The sequence below is a fragment of the Armigeres subalbatus genome, chromosome 1 (genome assembly GCF_024139115.2).
Source record: "Armigeres subalbatus isolate Guangzhou_Male chromosome 1, GZ_Asu_2, whole genome shotgun sequence".
NCBI lineage: Eukaryota > Metazoa > Arthropoda > Insecta > Diptera > Culicidae > Armigeres > Armigeres subalbatus.
In genome coordinates, this window is record NC_085139.1 from 34,305,785 (window position 1) to 34,326,019 (window position 20,235).

Below are 20,235 nucleotides of genomic sequence, written 5' to 3' on the forward strand. Positions count from 1 at the left end.
TCTATCGAAATTTCTGCAAACTTCTTCGAATTTTAATCGGCTTGAAAATCATATAGCTGAGCGGCGACAATTTCAAACGGCGCTGCGCTTGATGCAAAATTCGTCAAGGCGGCGTGCCAAAAACTGTCGGCGGCGTGGCGCGGCGGCGCACACCTCTATCCAGGAATCACTTCGGAAATTTCTCCCGGAATTGCTTCGGAAATTCCTACAGGATTTTTTTTAACTCCTCTACGAATTGGTCTGAACTAATGAGAACTTAAACATCCTATTTGGACATCAAATCACAAATCATGGCTTTTAACGCTTCTAACGGTCTGCATGGACATCAATTACCCTAATTTGGTAACCTGGTTGACCTGGTACACCATAGGTCAGCATCACTTTTTGTCACATCACAAATTGTTTTCTGCTCTTTCCGTTAATTGTTTCCAAAGAATTCTAATTACTGAAGAACTCAGTTTTTGAAGGCGCTTCTAGTAGAAGGTTCACGAACAATGTTTCAAAAGTTTGTTGAAGAATTTTGCAAAATATTTCTAAAAAAAACTGCAAAGGAACCCTGCCATGCATTTCTGAAGATATATGCGAATGTTTCCGAAGAATTTTGAGGATTGTTTCCAGCAAGGATGCTGCGAATATACAAAAGAAATGAACGAAAGGTTTCCGAAGATTACTGCAAAAAAAAATCGGAATCATTCAGCGCACGGTGTCCGACAAATCATGCGAAATATTCCCAAACAATGCTACTAAGGATTCCTCAAAATATATAGCAAAAATCTCTGGAAAAAGATTCATTGAAAGGAGTTTTCGTAGAATGTTTTTTTTTTTTAAAACAAGACTATCTTTTTCCAAATATTCATAAAAAAGATCAAATTAAAAATATTGATTATTAAACATAATTCGTTTCGCGCTTAACCTAAACTACGAGATAAACATTTTCCAGTTTGACGTTTCTGCGAGTGAACTGCTTTTCGGTGACAATTTAACACTCCTCTCGATATGAAATGAACGTCTCGTCTCGTCACGCCTCGCGCGAGTCGACATTCGGAATAGAGCGAGGCGTGTCACGCGACAACGAGACAAAAATTGTCGTTTCGTGTCGTGCGAAACGTAGAATAAGCTCGAATATAAAAAATCACACACATAAAAAACTTTTACTTACTTATTTCACTTCCTCTTATTTCGATTTTCACTTTCACTGAACTTTTCACCTTCGCTTCATTTCACTCTAACCTTTATCTTCACTTCTCAATTCTCATAACTCACTCCTCACTTATCGCATTTAATCAAATTTTAGCTCTAACTTCTTACTGTATCGTTCATGTGAATTGATTCTGACCACATCGAGTTAGCGAGGTGAAAATGCATTGAGAAACTACTTCGACTTAGAAAATGTCGAGTAAGGAAGATATCGACTTACGGAGGGAAAGCAGTATGTTAGATTCAAGGGACTTTGAATAGCATCGAGTAAGGGAAAATATCGAGTTACAAAACATTGAGTTAGGGAGTGTTTACTTTACCAGAAACATGTAATCTTGTAGCTTATAGCCTTATTGTTATTATTTGTTTTGTTTTGCTTTCCAGATAGAGCTGAGATAGTTAAAAAAAAGTGGGAAGGGCGAAGTAAGAAGAGAGACGCCACTATTTTCACTCATCGTTTCAAACTCCCTATTTGCTTTGCAGTAAGTAAAGAGAAATGCGACTAGTAGAAGAGACGACAATGAACTCTATTTGGCCATACAACACAATATATTCGGCCGAATGACCAATGATGCCGTGCCTTATCGCGGATCCATAAAAAAACTTTAACCACTTATTAAACACTTTTAATTACTTGAAGCATCAATGTTACATCAAAGACTAACTGAAAATTCCTTTCGCTATCCTATTTAATGACTAAAACTATCTAGCAAAAACCAATATCGTTCGATCCGTCGTCCATTTCGATCGTCCACTATGCTTCACGGGGCTGTTGATACGCCGGGTTCTTCCTGTCTCATTAATTTTGTGCTGCATCGGTTGATATAGTTGCCTTACCCTCGGTATAATTGCGTCCAAGACTGATACTAAGCACCCACGGGTTTCGTAGTGCTGGTGCTTTTAGGGTTAGGGTGTACCATAATTGACCTATTCAGCCAAATGACTTTTTGCCAGGTTTGTTCGGCCTAGTGGCATTCGACAAAACGATCCTTCCCCACTTTAAATCTGTTGAACTCTCCAATTAGTACTGTAGTGTAAGGCAAAGGACCTGACCTTATGGACATTCCTGGCTGCCTGAGAGAATCGATGCTTTCTCCACATATAAAAGGTCTCAAAGAGACTGAAATGATTCGACAAGATGATTGAGTCCCTGAGGAAGATCCCAAACGGACAGAACCGTTGGACAAAACTAAATAACAGTGTTTTGATTTTATCAAGACTGAAAAGCCATATCCAAAGCTTTATAATGTATCACCATATGAATGAACATTTTTATATTCAAGCGGCATTTCAGCCGTGGTGGATGGGGAGGGCTGCAAGCAAGACCATGCTAGGTGGCTGGTTTGATCTCAACGGGGCCGTCTAGGCAATTTTAGGATTGAAACTTCTGACTTGCCCCTGGCATAAAATTTCATCTGTTAGCTTATATATATGGATGCAAAATGATAGCTTGACTTGGATACTTCGCAGGTAATACCTGTGAAAGTGTCCTAAACAGATCACAAAAGAAGGAACGATTCCCATCCGGTATTCTTTAGGCTTTTGAACTTTCCAAGGAGGCGCAATATGTAGCGCACAGCTTCGAATAAAATGGCAAACAATACTCATTCATCATCTAATCATAATCTCTACTTTTCTTTCTTTCGTTATGAACCCTGTTCTACGGGAAGTCATATAAAGCACCACGGCCGTCATCGAACCAGTTTGCTTCTTTCAAGTGATCAACTTGAACCGTGTATCCGATTTCGCGGACCAAACACCTATCGTTCTGCTCGGGAAACGGGTCAGGTGTTCCAATCACTGTCCAACGAAGAAACGAGCTTCAGAATGGGCCCACCCTCTCAAACTGGATCCCTACTGTGATCGCCTCTGGCACTAACGATCTCGTCCGGCGCACTTCATTCCATTGAATCATGCGCGCCGAGCAGCAAAAGGGTACTCATCTGTCACTTCCAGCGACATTCAGGATCTGTTTGCCGGCATCTTTCGAAAGTGGCCTATTTTCCTCCTTCGGGAACAAAAACCGGGATCATATCGCCAACGAAGGAAAAAGCGTTCGCGGAAAACCAGTTAATAGTGCTCCAGAAAGCTACAAACAGAAAACAGCATCTTTGCGCGCGGCTAAACAAACCTGATGGCGCGATGATGTTAAGCGTTTGCCTGCCGAGAAGCTGGAGAACTGGGTCACTGGGTCCGGAGCCACGAGCGACGACACACATCCGACAAAAGAGCCTACAAAGAAGCGCCTTCCTTTCTGTTGTCAGTTCAAAGCCCATTATACAAATACCTCCGCACACCGGACTTGATCTCACTTTAGAGGCGAATATGTTCGCCCCAGAGCTGGTTGCTGCTGGGAACGGAGGATTGTTCAACCTGTTTCGCAACATGTTGAGCCTGGGCCATGGCCTATATTTCTGGCTTCGTAGCCTCTCGGATAACTTCACCTGTTTGGTCTATCGGTACCCGCGGACTCGATGGTCGATGCTGGTTGGGTGTTTGAATTGAATGATCTTGATATTGTCGCGCGAGGCGAGGAACCATTAGTAGCGGATTACCATCGTTTGGTTGGTTGGGCTGCGCTTTTGGCTCACCGATTTTGACTATCGTGAAAGCGACGAACACAATGAGGGAACTTCCATTGAAAGAACACGATTGAGGCAAAGTGGTGAACAGGGCAGAGAGCAAAACACACCACTGCAACAACTGATCTCGACTTAATGATGATGTTTGAATGTGGCGGCGTGGCGAATTTTCAATGCTGGCACACCGAAGATTCTGACGTTCAGTTGCAGCACACTTTGCATCGTGGCCCGGCACAAACCATGTCACATTGACGCACCAATTGACCAGTGCAAGAGTCCATCTTTCATGCAAGTCACAGTAATCGTCAACATTTTGTTTAGCATTAATGGAACTTTTGTTATTCAAATATTTCCTAATAAGTAGATTGATATTTTATACATCGTTTGAATTACTTGATACTTGATGGCAGCTCTCTCATCGACGAACTTACACCAAAATGGAATATGTCCGTTCCACTGGACTCCATCCTGCGCCAATCGCTTCCAGTCGCCCTGAACGTTGAACATATTTATTAGTCCAAAATAGAAACAGAATTTGCTTTCCTGTAAGTCTTTCTTTTGTTTTTTAATCGACGATATTGAACTTATTTTGATAGGTTTTATGCTTCGCAGTCTTGAAAGGAATTGCACTGTTTTAATTCTTTCCGACGTTTCGGTCCATTTTTAGTGCTGCAAGGTCGATTTGTCAAAGTTTTCGCCAAATATGTTTCAGCAATGTGTAATGTCATGAACTATAAGGATCAAAACTAATTTTTTATTGGCTAATTTCAAGCGCTTGTTTTAGTGAAATTAGCAAGTCTGCACACCGAATTTCGATACCAGAATTTCACCTGTCCGATACTAAATTCGTTCAGATCAAATTTGATCATATTCAGGCTGACATTGTAGCCTATACAGAGAAACATATTTGACGTAAATTTTTAAATAAATTGACTTAAAAGACCCCATGGACCGAAATGTTTTGTGAAAAGATTAAAAACATAGTTTCTAATTTCTTCAAGGCTGCTGTTTACTCACCAAAAAATAAGTTAAATGTAGTCTTTCATAAAACTGATTACGCTTCATATGTAATCAGATCTATCCAAAACCAGGCATATGGATGTTAGCATCAACGTTGTCCCGGAGTTCGAAATCGAATGGTCTATCGAATCAGCCAAAGCCTTCGGATGTCCTAGCCTCGTGCAACCCAATTTTGTTCCTCCGATTATTTGTCTTTCATTGCGACTTCAATTCTGCTTGTAAGGAAGTTGTAAGATTCTCCAAATTGTCCTGTGAAGTTTGAATCAAATGGTCTACCGAATCTAGAGTTTGCATGGTGCTCCTCAGTCCAGTGTAATCCCAATCATAGCCCTCCGAGTATTTGTCTTTCACTTGCGTCTAGTCTCAGTATATGAGATGTTGTAAGATCTCCAAATTGTCCTGAGTTCCTGAATCAAATGGTTCGGATCATTAAGGCTTCCAAGTGATGTCCAGCCGCGGTGTCAACCCAATTTAGTCTTCTTGGCATAGTCTTCAATCCGATTGTAATTCGTTTCAATTTTTATTTAATTTTCCTACGTAAACGCATCCTGAAAAAATTGTAGACTACTGAAAAAATAAAAAGGTACCATCGGGTGACATTCGTAGATGGGATCGCTTCCTGGCAGCCTAGCTAAGCATCACGTTCAAGGTTTTGGATATTTTATTTTTTCAGTTATACGTCGCTAAATATTCTAAAGCTTCGTAAGATTGAAACATCCTTCTCAACCCTACATACCCAACATTACCCCGCGAGGTAAAATAATTTAGTTTAGACTCGAGCGCGATTAAAAATCTAACGGCGTAGATAGATCGTTTTCAGCCAGGCGGTGAACGTGGATCGCGGCGCGCTGTGCTGTGATTGTAAACGTTCGGTTCTGGCTCACGTCTAGAGTTCAAAATTCCCGAATTCCTCGGTTACCAGACTTCAGTCATACTCTGAAGTCCTCCTTGGCCTAGGGAATCTCAGTCAGAATCCATTCCGATTCCTCCGGAGTCTTTCCTTGAAGCTCGAACTCCATTCCTTAGATCCTTCAATTCCAATCTTCGAAGTCCTGAATTATTCCAGTCCGATTCCGGAGTTCTCCAACCTTCAGTTCCTCCAGATCTAGAAGTCTTAGACCTCCGAATTCGGAAGTCCTCCTGAACTTCTCCGACCGAAGTGAATCAGTTCCTGAACTCCTCCGAAGTTCTCTGAACTCCTCGAGTCCCGACCTCCAAGTGAACCCCCGGTTCCCTCGGCTCCTCGAACTGAACTTCCGGAAGTTCCTCTGAACTCCTCCGAGTTCCTCCGAACTCTCTCAGCCTCGAACTCTGAGTCCTCGCTCCTCCGGAAGTTCCTCCGGACCGGAACCTGAACCTCCGAAGTTCCTCCGAACCCCGGTCCTCCGGGACCCGAGTTCTCCGGGAACGTTCCTCCGAACCTCCGAAGTCTCCGGCTTCAGTCGAACGAATTCTCGCCTCCGAAGCCTATCTCCGGAACTGGGCTCCCTCCGAGTTCTCCGGGAACTCCCGAACCTCCGAACTCTTTCCGCTCTCCTCTCCAACTCCCATTCCTCCGCGAAGCCTCGAATCCTCCGAAGTCTCCGGACCTCCGGGTTCCTCCGGACGATTCCTCCGGCCCTCCGGAAGTCCTGACTCCTCCGAAGTCCTCCGAACTCGATTGCTCCTCCATCCTCGGGAACTTCGGAGTTCCTCCGGAACTCGTCTCCGACCTCCGAGTCCCGAACCTCCTGAAGTTCTCGATCCTCCGAGTTCCGAACCGTTCCTGACCTCCGAAGTCCTCGCTCCTCCAACTCACCTCGAGTCCGAACCTCCGGAAGTTCCTGAACTTCTCCATCCTGAATCCTCCGAAGTTCTCGATCCGGAAGTCCTCCGAATCCTCCCGGAAGTTTCCAAGATCCCGGGAACTCCTCCGAAGCTCTCTCCGGGTCTCGAACTCGCTCCGACTCGTTCCTCCGAACCTCCATCCTCCGATCCGAGTTCCTCCGGAACCCTCCGAAGTTCCTCCTCCGAGCCTGGAACTCCTCCGGAAGTTCCTCGCCTCCGAACCTCCGGCCTCCGAATTCTCGAACTCTCCATCCTCTGGAACCCTCCGGAATTCCGAACTCTCCTCCTCCGCGATCCTGAAGTCTCGCTCCCGAGTTCCTCCGGGAACGTCCTCCGTTCCGGTTTCCGGAACTCCTCCGAATCCTCCGGAACCCGAAGTTCCCCGATCTCCGAGTCTCCGGAACTCCGATTCCTCCGACTCGAAGTTCCTCCGAACTCCTCCGGAAGTTCCTCCGAACCCTCCGAGTGGATCTCCGAGTTTGAACCTCCGGAAGTCCTGAACCTCCGGTCTCGGGAATTCATTCCTCCGGGCTCCGAATGCTCTCCAGTCCTCCGGAACTCCTCCCGGAAGCTTCGACCTTCCGAAGCCTCCGCTCCCGAAGTTCCTTGACCTCGTCGGTCGAAGCCTCCGACTCTACGAGTCCTGACCTCCGAATCCTCGGAACCTCCGAAGTTCGATCCTCCGAAGTCCCGAACTCCTCCGAGTCCTGAATCCGTCCTCAACTCCTCCGAAGTCTCCGAACTCTCCGAAGTCTCGAACCTCCGAAGTTCCTCCGAACTCCTCCGAACGACTCTCCTCCGAACTCCTCCGAGTCCTCGACTCCTCCGAAGTCCCGTCCTCGAAGTTCCTCCGGAACTCCTCCGAAGTCTCGGACCTCCGTCTCCTGGGAACCCTCCGAAGTTCTCCGGATTCTCCGAATCCTTCGAACTCCGAATTCGACGATTCAGGTTCCTCCGATTCCTCAGTTCCGAACTCCTCCGAATTTCCTCTAATCCTCCGAAGTCGATTCTCAACTCCTCCGCCGAACCCCCGAAGTCAAGTCCTCCGAAGTTTCCTGGACCGAGTTGGAACCTCCGAACCCCTGGCTTCCGACTCCGAATCCCTCCGGAATGTCCTACTCTCCGAAGTGTCCTAAACCCTCCGAAGCCACTCATCCCGGCGAAGTCTCTACCTCCGGAAGTTCTCCTAATCTCCGTGCCCTGGAACCTGATCCTCCTGAACCTCGAAGTCCTGTCCTCCGGTTCCCCAGAACTCCTCCGGAGCTTCTGAACGGTCATAAACTCCTCCGAGCCTGCGAACCTCCGAAGTTCTCCGAACACCTCGCCTCCGAGCCCAATCCTCCTCCCCTGAGGTTCCTCCGGAACTCCTCCGAAGTTCCTCCTGAACCCTCCGAAGTTCCTCCTGAACCCTCCGGAAGTTCCCTGGAACTCCTCCGGAGTCTCCTCCGGAACCTCCGGAAGTTCCTCCGAACTCCTCCAGCGACCCAGTTCCGACGGAATTCCTCCTGAACTCGAAGTTCCTCCGAACCCTCCGAGTCTCCTCCTGAACTCTCTCTCCGAAGTTCCTCCGAACTCCTCGAAGCCTTCCTGACTCCTCGAAGTCTCCTGTCCTCCGAAGTTCTCCTGACCTCGGAACTTCCTGGAAGCTTCCGGATTCCTCAGCAGGTCCCTCCGAAAGTTCTCCAGAGTCATGGAAGTTCCTTCAGGAATTCCTCCTGTAAATTCTCCAGGAATTCCTCCAGTGCGAAGTTCCTTCAGGAAATCTGGAACCTCCAGGAATCTCTGAAGCTCCAGGAATTCCTCCGAAGTTCCTCCAGAATCTCGAAGTCCTTGTCCGATTCCAGGAATTCTCCGGAAGTTCCATCTAGGAATTCCTCCGAAGTTCCTTCAGAATTCCTCCGAAGTTCTCCAGGAATTCCTCCGAAGTTCTCCAGGAATTCCTCCGAAGTTCTCAGGAATTCCTCCTGGAGTTCCTCCGAACCGAATTCTCAGATTCTCCGAGTTCCTCTAGGAATTCTCCGGAAGTTCCTTCAGGAATTTTCCGAATTCCTGGAATTCCTCCGAGTTCCTAGGAATTCCTCCGGTTCCTCTAGAATTCCTCCGAAGTTCCTTCAGGAATTCCTCCGAAGTTCCTTCCAGGAATCCTCGGAAGTTTCCAGGAATTTCCGTCCTCAGGAATCCACCCTCCGGAAGTTCTGGAGTTCCTCCGAAGTTCCTCCTAAGCCAGAGTTCTGGGAAGTTCTCCAGATTCTGCAGTTCCTCCAGGATCGTTCTCAGGAATTCCCGAGTTCCTCCAGAGGAGTTCCTCCAGGAATGCTCGAGTAAGTTCCTCTAGGAATTCCTCCGGGAGTTCCTCTTCAGAATTCCTCCGAGGTCCTCCAGGAATTCGTTCCTCTAGACGAAGTTCTCCATTCAATTCCTCCGAAGTCCTCTTCAGAAATGTTCTATACTCCGAAGTTCCTTCAGGAATTCCTCCGGAGTTCCTCCAGGAATTCCTCGAAGAATCTCTCGATCCGGAAGTTCCGTTCTAGGAATTCCCTCCGGAAGTCTCCAGGAATTTCCGAAGTCCTCCAGAATTCCCTCCGTGAAGTTCTCAGGATCCTCCGACAGTTTCCGTCTCTCCGAAGTTCCTTCCAGGAATTCCTCCAAGTCACCTTTCAGAATTCCTCCGAGTTCCTCTAGGAATTCCTCCGGAAGTTCCTCTCAGAACATCCTCCGAAGTTCCTCCAGAATCTCTCCCTGACATTCCCTAGGAATTCCTCCAAAACTTTCGCAAGTTCCTCCTGGGCCTCCTCCAGGAATTCCCTCCGGAAGTTCCTCCAGGTGCTCCTCCTGAATTCCATACCCTCAGGAATTCCTCGCGAAGTTCCTCCAGAATTCCTCCGAAGTTCTCTCTCCAGTTCCTCAGAATTCCTCTGAAGTTCGTCCTAGAATCTCCCATGTTCTTTCCAGAATTCCTCCGAAGTTTCTCCTAGGAATTCCTCCGGAAATTCCTTTCTAGGAATTTCCTCCGAAGTTCCTTCAGGAATTCCCTCCGAAGTTCCTTCCAGAAATTCCTCCGGAAGTTTCTCTAGAATTCTTCCGAAGTTCTCTCAGAAATTCCTCCGAAGTTCCTCTAGGAATCCTTGAAGTCTCCAGAATTCTCAGAATTCCTCCGAAGTTCCCTGAGCCAACCTCCGAGTTTTCTCTCAGGAATTCCTCCGGAAGTTCTTTCGGTTGAATGTCCTCCGGAAGTCCTCAGAATTCCTCTGAAGTTCCTCAGGAATCTCGATCTCCAGGTTCCGAGTTCTTCGCTTCCTAGAGCTATGTTCTCTTCCGGAAGTTCTTCTCAGAAATTCTTCGGAAGTTCAAATTCAGGAATTTGCCTCGTGAATGTAAAGAACTCTGGGATTCGACTCCGATAGCTTTCTAATCGGATATTGCTCCTGCAAACTCGTCTCGTCGGTGGCCTCGATGTCTCTATAGGAAGTGCTCCACCGAATATCGAACATTGCTTTGGTGAGCCTTTTGTCGATACATGCAGCTTTTAATAGAAGTAAGACCCACCGTCAACCCCACCACATCCTGCAGGCACACAACTTGCAGTGTGCCTGGGGGATCGTCAACCTTGGACATAGTCCTGCCCTCGATTCCAACCTTGTTATTCCTAACTAATAGTTGAATAATTCAAGCACGATTAAAGTAATGATAATTTGAAAAATTTGAATTAATGAAAACAAAATTTCCATTTTCCTGTTTTATTATAGAACTACCGTAGAGGTATAAATAATCCGAATAAAGATGATTAATTAATCGCTCATAACTACGGACACAATCATTGACCGGTTTTATGAACTCGATCGAATCCCTGATCATGGCGCAAACAAACAATATGAGATAAGATTAAGTAGAAAAATCCAAAAAGAGACTTCACTTATAAATAATTTGATGATTCGGCATCGCGTTGGTACTTTCCTTCAATCAGCATCAAACCTGCCTTAAAATTTTGCCTCATTCTACACTAAGATGATTTGCCTCCTTTACCGCAGCGCAAGTGGATCAAAGGCTACGAGATCACTCCACTCAAACGAATTTATGATGTGATGGAACGTCATATAAGGAATAGCTTGACGAATATCTTTTGTAAAGAGTGAATGAGAAAAATATATTGAGAATCAATTGTGTTTTGGAGCAATGACAAAAGGCTGTGTTTTGACATTCTTTTTCATTCCTTGTTATGATGAGAGAGGTACCTTCACGCTTGATGGATTAATCGACCCAATAGAAAATAAAATATGAATATATTCGCCAAACCAGAAATAAGAAACGAAAAGCATCGGGAAATCGAAAGGCGCCAAAATCTGTTTTAGTTTTATTAGCACTGCAGCTGTTGCTCGAGCAGCATCTCGATTATCTCTTCTTAACTATTGTTCATCGGCTTTACTAGAAATGCAGGTGATCACTTTTTTTTCGCGCGTATCATTTACCTACACTTGACTGAAGAGTTTACCGACGGCATGATGAAGTCAATGCACCTGAAAGAAAGCGCAGATGGAGTCCAAGATGGTGTTTGCTTTGCAAGACCAAAATGCGATTCACTACGCTGACATGTAGGTATTTCAATCTTGTCCATTGCCCGTTGTCGTCGATTGTGGTGATGTTTTGTGGTGGATTATTCTCAGATTCTTCATCAGTCTTAATCCAGCGTGACGTCCATGATAAGACTTTATGCACCTGGAATTTACCGGTTATTTTCCCCAGCTTATCACCAACCGATCATGTAAACTCGCCATTTCTGTGTCGTTACCATAGCTCCTCCACATTTTGTTCCACCATACGGTCCAACGCCGCAAACAACAGCCACTGGGTAGTGCGATAGGCTATCCATTAGTCAAAACACGTGACGGAATGTGGCTTGCTTTGCTATGGTGCAGCTCTCAAAACTATCTCAGCAAAAAATAACACAACGCGACCAGCACCGGACTGTGTTCACCTTTCCTATTACGTCGGACGACAACCGAGAAGCGATCAGACCGACAATTATCGGTTCTGCTACTGTTGATTGCTCATATGGCAAGGCTGCTTCTGGATATGTTGGCAAAGAAAGAGAATGCCGTTTCGAGTCCGTCAAGGAGAGCCAGTCATTTTCCTATTTTATGTTGGTGCGCGCTGTAGCTTAGATCTGCAATCGGATGTCCCAACGGAGATTGGATATGGCTGTTGAGTGTTGAAACTTTGAGTGTTACGACTGGGTCTGCTATGATCTTTTAGAGCGAGGATTAGCCAACTTTCATTGTGTAATCAATTGAATCACAAATATTAGACCTGCCACAGGCGTTTCTGTTGTTTCTTGATGACATAATTTCCCATTATATATTAATCAACCTTTCGCTGTTTCTGTTTGCTTGCAGGGTTCCGACCGAGGGCTGCAACCAGCGGGGTAAGCTGCAGAGTCGCCGTGTCTGAACCAGGAAAATCAACAAGGAGATGCGGTTACGGTCAAGGCGGAGAACCCGTTCAAAGCGACCACCAACAAGAAGCTGAAGGACACGGTCGTGCTTAGTTTGTAGAACTGAATATTGCAACTTCTGAAGGAGCAGCTGTCCGAGCTAACTCGTCGATGGAGATCTACCAGAGCGAAGGGTGAGTTTTTTCCGATAACATTTAAATGGACCGTTCTGTCACATCGATAGAGATTTCTTGATTTTGCATTTTAAGCTTTGCACATGCCCTTTTTCTATGTTATCGCAAAACTTAGTTCTTATTGGCCAATAGAAAAACGAACGGCTTTTATGGACATTATGGCACAAAGAAGCGAGAAAATCATCAAAGTTTGGTAAAAAAAATATCGAATTTATCATTAAAATAAAAATTTATCAAAGCCGGGTCATGATTCATTCGCATTTCGGATAGGAATCCACAGAAATGTGGAAGGAAATTCATCGAATTTTAGACAGGAACTAGTCAAATTAATCCAATTGTAGATAGGAAGTCTTCAAAGTTTTGACATGATGTCATCGAATTCCAGGCAATAATTCATTAAATTCGGGGCAAGAGTTCATCAAATTCCGGACCGAAATTTATCAAGTTCCAGACTGGAATTCACGGAATTTCGGATAGAAATTCATCAAATCCCGGATATATATAAAACGAATTTTGGACAACCATTCATCAAATTTTGGATAATTCATCGAATTTGGGACAGAGGTTCATCAAACTCCATACTGAAATTCATCGAAATTAGGACATAAATTTATCGAATTCTAGATAGAAATCCAATGCATTCCGGACATACATTCATCGAATTCCGGACAGGCATTCATCGAACCCCAAATCAAAATATCGAATTCTGAACAGAAATTCATCGAATTCTGGACAGAAATTCTTTGAATTTCGGTTAGGAATTCATCGAATTCTGGACAGGAATGCATCGAATTCTGAACATACATTTGCATCATCACTGAATTCTGAACTGAAATTATTAGGATTCCTAAAAGAAAATCATCGAATTCCGGACAGCAATTCATCAGATACCGGATAGGAATTCATTGAACTATGGATATAAATTAATCGAATTCCGGATAGCATAGTTCATCAAATTCCGGACCGGAACGCATCGAATTCCGGACAGGAATGCATTGAATTCCGAACAGGCATTTTTCCGGACATGAATTTATAGAATTCTGGACAAAAATTCATCAAATCTCGTACATGATTTAATCACATTCCGGATAAGAATCCACAGAAATATAGACAGGAATTCATTGAATTTTAGAGAGGAATTAGTCAATTACCAGACCAAAATTAAACGAATTCTGTACAGGAAGTCTTCAAATTTCGGACAAGAGCTTATCGAATTTTTTGCAATAATTCATTAAATTCGGGGCCAAACTTCGTCGAATTCCACATCGAAATTACTCAAATTTTGGACAAGAATTTATCGGATTCTGGTCAAAAATTCATCGAAATAAGGACAGAAATTCATCGAATTTTAGACATGAATTTAATGAAATTCATCGGGCATGATTTTATCGAATTTTAGACAGGAATTCATCGAATTCCCGTCAAATTAATCAAACTCAGGACAGGAATTACTCCATCTGACGAAATCATCGACTGATCAGGGACATCCATTCTGGACAGAAAATCATCGAATTCCGGATCGGAGTTTTCGGCTTGTGATTAGGAATTCATCGAATTCCGGACAGGAACGCATCGAATTCCGAACAGGGTTTTTTTTCGGACATGAAATTATCGATTTCTGGGCTGAAATTCTTGTAATCCTAACCTGAAAATCATTGAATTCCGGATAGAAAATCATCAAATTCTGGACAAATATTCATTGAATACTAGAAGACATCGAATTCAGAACTTGAAGTCATCGAATTCCGGACAGGAATTCATTGTAGTCCGATCAGGAATTCATCGGACAGGAATTACGGACAGGAATTATTCAAATTCCATTCAACAATTAATCAAATTCTGAACAAAAACTAATCGAAATGCAAACACGAAATCATCTCACGGTGTAAAAAAATGGATTATTATCGAAGTTTCATGGCCTTTCGATATCACAGAAAGTTGGGCAAGGTCACTAGAAATGAGGTACGGGGTGTTTAAAAATATTTAATCGGCGTCTTTTTGAAAAAAAAAATGATTTTTATTATTTTCTCCCCCCAATATACCGTATAAAAGTTAATTGATAACTCAGCAATGGATGAATAACACTATTGTCTTATGAATATTGTTTTTGCAATTCTATCTTCTTATATTTGGAAAGATGACCTCCCATGAGCAATTCGTATTTTATTAGATTCATTTTTATTTCCTTTAACCACATTATTTTTATTGTAACTCGTGCGTATGCGCCACGCGAAATTTAATGGCCCCATTACTTTATACTGTGCGCAGCACAATACTTCCTAGTCTGCCTCTTTACGTTTCATGTGCGTGATTGCCACTGAGAAATTAAGGCATTCTGAAGAGCGAATTTCGTTTCCGTATGCATTATACGAGAGTACGACAGAGGTGAAAAACATTTCATTTTTCAATTTATTGCTGAGTTATTAATTGACTTTTTATACGGTATTTTGGGGACTTTTCACAAAAAATCGCCGATGCAATATTTTTCAATACCCCTTACCTCATTTATAGTGAATTTGGCCAACTTTCTGTGAAAAAAAATCAGAGGTACATGAAACTTCGATAGTAATCAATTTTTTAACACCATGATCTAGTTTCAGACAGGAATTGATCAAGTTCTTAAGAATTCATCAAATTCCCAACGAGAATTCATCGAATTCCGAACAGGGGAATTCATCGAATTTTAAACAGGATTTCATCTATTGTGGAACAGGAACATATAACATATTTCGAACAAGAATTCAACGAATTTTGAACAGGAATTCATAAAAATCTGAACAAGTAATCATTGAATTCCGGACTGAACTGAATTGTAGACAAAAAATCTTTGAATTCCGGACAGGAATTTGAGGAATTCATGAAATTCCGGACAATGTTTCATACAATTGCGCATTGGAATTCAAAGAATTCTGGACATGAATTCATCGAATTCCGGACAGAAATTAATCAGATTCCATATAGGAATTCATCGAACTCCGGACAGAAATTCATCAAAATGTTGGTTGGGATTTCATCGAGTTATGGACAGGAACGCGTCGAATTCCAGACAGGAATGCATCGAATTCCGAACAGGGTTTTTTCCAGAAAGGAATTTATCAATTTTTTGCACTGGAATTCTTAGAATTCTATAAGAAAATCCATTGAATTCCAGAAATCAAAATCCATTAGAACTTGAAAGTCATTCCTGACAGATCAAGAAAATTTAAAACAACTTATCTGCTTTTGTAAATAAAGTATCAAACATTTGAACTGATATAGCTTTTGACGAAACCATCGCCATCAACAGGTAGGAAACCTCACCACCACATTAAAGTGCTTGGTTTGCGGGGTGATAGATTCGTACAAATCGATCGTTTTGTTATAGAGAGTTTGTACAATTCCATTTAATTCCACCACTTTATTGTACTTCATTAAAGTGCGTATTGACCTCAACAATAAGGTCAATAACGACCGCTCTAATTAAATGGATTGTAAACTCTCTTATGACAAGTGAAGACATTCCACTAAAAAGCTCAAAATAATTTTCTTAACGTTAGAATCTTTGTTTACAAAAGCAGAAAAGTTGTTTTGAAAATTTTATCTTAAGATATTCAACGAATTACAGACAGGTATTCATCGAACTCCGAATAATAATTAATCGAATTCCAAACAGGAATTTATCAAATTCCGAACAAGAATTCATCGAAATCCGAACAGGAATTCATCGAAAGTTGAACAAGAAATCATTGAATTACGGGCAGGAATTCATCGAATTCCAGACAAGGATTCTTCAAATGTCGGACCAGAATTCATTGAATTTGAGGTCAAGAGAGATTTCACGATTCGCGTAAAGAATTATCTAGTTCAAGTGAATTCCGTATGAAGGAATTCATTGACTTATGATATTTATCGAATTCAGAACAGGTGTACATCGAATTTCGGACAGAAATTGATTTCCGTACATGGATTAACCGAATTCCATACTGTGACATGATTTACACGAGCTACGAACAGAAGTTAATCGACTTTTGACAAAGTTTCATCGAATTTGGGATATAGACATTTCCAGAATTTATAAGCACACTTCTCGCGCTTAGTTTCATAGAGGCGTAACTGTATTGATTGATTTCTCATAATTGATTTTATATTTTGTTTATAACTCAATAGTTTCAAAAGCTACAACCGTGATTATCGATTCTGGTGCAAGATACATTCATCCTTTATCACACCAAACCATTAAATCATTGACAAACTAGCGCAATTCACTACAATAATAAAAAAAAAAAACATCGACGAAAAGAAATCGTTCAATACAGTTACGCCCCTATGAAACTAAGCGCGAGACTTGTTTTTTTTTTTAAATATTGTTCGTGCACTATGGAAGTTCATGGTCTGTGCCACCCTTTCTGTGTGCTTGCTTTCGTCAAGTTCAAGCAACCACTCCCTCATCAGGCGAATCGAGTCGAACACCACCAACCGCCTTTCGGAAATACCAAGATGGTGTATTTCGATCGCCCAATATATAAAGGACTGACTAAACGTCATGATGGCTCTTTTTTCGTCACACGGACTAGTCATCGGTATTCATCGAGTGAACTTAAAACGACAACCTAAGATCAACCTAATATAGTCTTGATGCGAATGGAGCATAGCATAGCATAGCATAGTTACGGTGTACCTCGTAGATTGGACACTAGTGATACTCATGTTTTTCTTTTGAAGTCCTTATCCAGATTGCTATAAGAAATCAAGGTGGGTGTGGTTGGGTTGGTTCAATCTAGGGTAAAAATCCTAAAAGCATGAGGATTACTGCTCCTGGCCACGCCCATCTTCACCGTAACTTGGGAGGGAAGGAAGTGTTGATGTAGTACTTACTTAACGAGAGGCCCCGACTCAGCGACACCCTCAAGTACCCAGGAGTTGGATATTGGGAAGGTATTCGTTGGGTCAGGATTTGTACTTAGCTAATATGACCATGGTAGATCTTACACCGTAACACACCACGCAAAGGTGTCTACCCAGCGTTACGGGGGCTAAAGTCTTGATGCGCATGGAGTACCTAAAAGTACCGAACCGGATTACCGTCGAAATCCGGAGATCCACCCAGAGATTTGGATACACCCAACCGGCGGTTGTTAGATTTTCTAGCAATTCCGTATAAGAATCTACCAAAACCTGTATAAGAACTGGGCATATGCGAAATTGTTAGATTCGTATACAAAAATATAAGAAAAGCTTAGTTAGATTCTTATACAATATTGTACAAGAATCTAGCAATTTCGCATATGCCCAGTTCTTATACAGGTTTTGGTGGATTCTTATACAGAATTGTTGGAAAATCTAACTACCGCCGATTGGGTGTAGCAAAAGAGGAAACACGTGCTCTGTCACTGTGAGCCCTAGTTGTTATCACCGATGCCAGAACAACGTAGAATATCATAAAAGGCAAGACTTGCCTGAAAGCAGGTAATTAGCATTCCAACGTTACTACCCTTTTGAGCTACGCGGTCGTGCTTCCATAACACCTCGTCCTTATCTACGAAGTCCAACGAGTGGCGAATCAAGTCGCTAAAAACGAGACTTCTCACATCGTTCTGCCTCATCGAAAAGTTTGTCGAAGAGTATACCGCCGGAAATAAATATAAAGACAAGCATGTGTTTCTACATTTTCATCATGTTTGAGAATCAAATCTCGACGTAAGATTCGACTTGGCTAAAATTTACTAGCACCTGTTTCCACTAGAACTTTCGATCTTTGAGTGAATTGTATACATCTCTAATCATTTTGACCTCGAATCTGGAAATAATTATAAAGACCACTTTTTTATATCCATACACAGACCTGTCTTTATAATTATTTCAGCAAAACGCGTATATAGAATAATGCTAAAAGTAACTTTCATTCAATAAAATTCAAGTCATTTAGCCTGTACAAAAAATCAGCCAATCGAATCGCTAAGAATCGAGATATTGATCCCAACATGGCCATTTGTATGGAAACCGAGCTTGTCTTATACTTTTTCCACAGTACAATGAGAACCAGTGTCCCTGAGGTACCTGTCCGCCGAACACGCCAACGTTATCTGGAAGGATCTTACACGTTCAAATAAACCGAAACGTTGACGAGGTTGTTTGACGCACATTTCAGAACGTAGATTTCGAGTCATCGTACTTCAAAGTAAAGGGATTCCTGCTTTCAGTCAATAAGGAAGTATTACTGCTAAGGAAGTATAACAATAAGAATAAGGAAGTATTGCTGCTGATTCGGATGCTGAGTAGCCGACTGGATCCCACCACCAGACGAGATTGGAGAACACCTAACACTCAACGTCATCTCGTCACCGTACTACAAACTATCAGCAAAACCTCGGAATCGCAACCGCTATCCTACTCGGTAAAGAAATCAATTCAACGAGTTATAAGCAGCCACGGAGCAACTCCTGTTAATCAAAGAAAGTGTATCGCGTGCTCGGGGTAATCAGCGCGTCTTACTTGCTACAGTCATCGTCATCGTAGTCGACGACAACGGGACCGAGCATGCAGCCAGAGCAGTACTGGACTCCGGCAGCGAATGTTGTTTCGCGACTGAATCGTTTTCCCAGCTCGTAAAAACTCAACGCAAGCGAATCCATCTGCCAATTGCGGATATCGGACAATCATCTACTGAGTCCCGTTACAAATTTGTTTCAAAAATCCGTTCTCGTATCTCCGACAACTCAACGAGCTTCTTGTTTTGCCGAAGGTAGCCATTGACTTGCCTTTTACCTCTTTCGACACCTCATCGTGGAACATTCAACCGGGAATTTAACTGGCAGATCCAGCATTTTATCAAAGTTATAAAGTCGATCTAATCCTTGACGCCGAAATCTTCTTCGATTTATTCAAGGTTTCTGGTAGGATTCCGCTTGGGCAGGACTATCAACACTCATCAACTCAGTATTTGGCTGGGTCATATCAGGCAGGAATATCTCAAGTTCAGGAAACACACCAACCGTCGCTAATGTCGCCACCATCAATGACCTGCATGGTACAGAAATTTTGGATCATCGAAGGAGACGAAACTCAACAATGCATCTCCGCAGAAGAAGCTGACTGTGAGGAACATTTCCGGCGTACCGTAACTCGAAATTCCTAAGGGCGTGATATTGTCAGCAAATTAAAGAAGATGTACTGGAAAAACTTGCGACAATTGCAGCACTACCATTCGTTGATTCCATTTCCTGAAAACAAACTTTCGGTCAGAAAAGAATTACGCTTACAGATCAAGTGTTTATGGAGAAATATTAGAACTAGGTCACATGGAGAGCGTATGATCCTCAACATCGTATCCCATTACCATCTTCCATCACGCCGTCCTGAAGAAAGACAGCACGACAACCCAGACGCGTGGTTTTCGACGCATCCTGCCGCACAGCCGCTAGACCATCACACAATGATGCGTTGATGGTAGGTCCAATAGTACAAGATGATCTCCGGTCAATTATGATGCACTCTGTTCTACTCAATGCTGATATAAAGCAAATGTATCGGCACATCTTGACTGACGAAAGGAGTAGCAGTTTGCAACACATTGTCTGGAGATCATCTCCAGAAGAACCACTACAAACCTGTGAATTAAAAATTGTTACTTACGGTACTGCTATCGAACTTCGAAGGCAGCTTGAGTCACTCCTACAAAGTGGTGCCTTTGAGTTACGAAAATGGGCTTCTAATGAACCTGCAGCCTCAGGACATCCGCAGAGAGAGCACTTCAAGCATCGATCGACTTTGACAGAGAACAGTGCATCAAAACTCTAGGGCTGCTGGGAGCCCGTCAGAGATACTCTTCTAAAAACACAACATACCTGGGATCCAGACGGATCTCACTAAGCGTATCGTCTATCCACATTGCGCGATTATTTGACCCACTGGGACTTGTAGGTTCAATTATTACCACGGCAAAATCTTCATGCAAGCGATCTGGACACTCGTTGATGACAATTGCAAACCTTGGAGTTGGGACAAGGAA

General features: G+C 43.0%; 1 protein-coding gene across 1 annotated transcript in view; it reads left to right on the forward strand.

The window, feature by feature from the left end:
- Positions 1–12,225: 12,225 nt before the first annotated feature.
- The window catches only part of LOC134206089 (uncharacterized), a 34,960-nt gene continuing 26,950 nt past the window's right edge, over positions 12,226–20,235 (forward strand). Inside the window, exon 1 of the mRNA XM_062681784.1 lies at positions 12,226–12,248. Within this exon, the coding sequence (XP_062537768.1) occupies positions 12,226–12,248 (23 nt within the window). The remainder of the gene's footprint in view (positions 12,249–20,235) is intronic.